This window comes from Sinocyclocheilus grahami, unplaced genomic scaffold (assembly GCF_001515645.1).
Source record: "Sinocyclocheilus grahami isolate Dianchi unplaced genomic scaffold, SAMN03320097.WGS_v1.1 scaffold1636.1, whole genome shotgun sequence".
NCBI classification, from domain to species: domain Eukaryota; kingdom Metazoa; phylum Chordata; class Actinopteri; order Cypriniformes; family Cyprinidae; genus Sinocyclocheilus; species Sinocyclocheilus grahami.
The window spans coordinates 31,524-32,552 of record NW_015506815.1 but is presented as its reverse complement, the minus strand read 5'-3'; the positions used below and the strand labels follow the sequence as shown (position 1 = coordinate 32,552).

At 39.0% G+C, this 1,029-nt stretch overlaps 1 protein-coding gene across 1 annotated transcript; it reads left to right on the top strand.

The window, feature by feature from the left end:
* Positions 1-4: 4 nt before the first annotated feature.
* On the top strand, positions 5-1,024 carry LOC107571695 (myosin heavy chain, fast skeletal muscle-like; the record flags this gene model as incomplete). The annotated part of the gene is made up of 6 exons (XM_016258028.1): positions 5-58; positions 160-223; positions 322-420; positions 504-607; positions 790-928; positions 1,011-1,024. Coding segments are annotated over 6 exons (474 nt in total), but the record flags the coding sequence as incomplete, so codon positions are not given.
* Positions 1,025-1,029: the final 5 nt, after the last annotated feature.

Below are 1,029 nucleotides of genomic sequence, written 5' to 3'. Positions count from 1 at the left end.
TCTGCTTGAGGCTTATGGTAATGCCAAGACTATAAGGAACGATAACTCCTCTCGTTTTGTAAGTTGCACCTATAAATCATCTTTAATAACATCATACATTTTCAATCACAATTTCAAAGCAGGCAAACAGTTGAGCTTTTATCAATGATTTCAATCTAGGGTAAATTCATCAGGATCCACTTTGGGACCACTGGTAAACTGGCCAAAGCAGATATTGAAACTTGTGAGTCAACACTGTTTTAAGCCAAACGTTTTATTTGGAGTCTAAGATGTGGGTTAATTGAACACAATGTCTTTTTTCCTCTTTTTTTTCTTGGAAAGATCTGCTAGAAAAGTCAAGGGTAACATTCCAGCTGTCTGCTGAGAGGAGTTACCACATCTTCTACCAGCTCATGACTGGACACAAGCCAGAGCTGCTCGGTGAGAAATCTACAGGATTGTGTTTTTCAGTTATTTCTATGTTTGAGGGCACTGTCAACATACTGCACATCAATTCTTTACAGAGGCCCTGCTCATTACCACCAACCCTTACGACTACCCAATGATCAGCCAGGGTGAAATCACTGTCAAGAGTATCGATGATGTGGAGGAGTTCATTGCCACAGATGTATGTGGACAACTGCAATATTAGTAGTAGTAGTAGTATTTTTAGATTTGATGCAACATTTCTGAGAAAACAAACATGAGAAAAACACCAGCTTGAACTGAATACTGCATGACACAGTATAAAAGACCCTTCTTTTTTGACTCCAATAAACAATATGATTTATTTGGTCTATGTAAAAACAGACTGCCATTGACATTCTGGGCTTCACTGCTGATGAGAAAATCAGCATCTACAAGCTGACAGGTGCTGTGATGCATCATGGGAGCATGAAGTTCAAACAGAAGCAGAGAGAGGAGCAGGCCGAACCTGATGGCAATGAGGGTAAGATACAATTTTAGCACAAATTAGCATATAAACATTCACTTAAGTATCAACATTAATGCATAAAACTCTGCTTCCTTAGCGGCTGATAAAATCTCCTA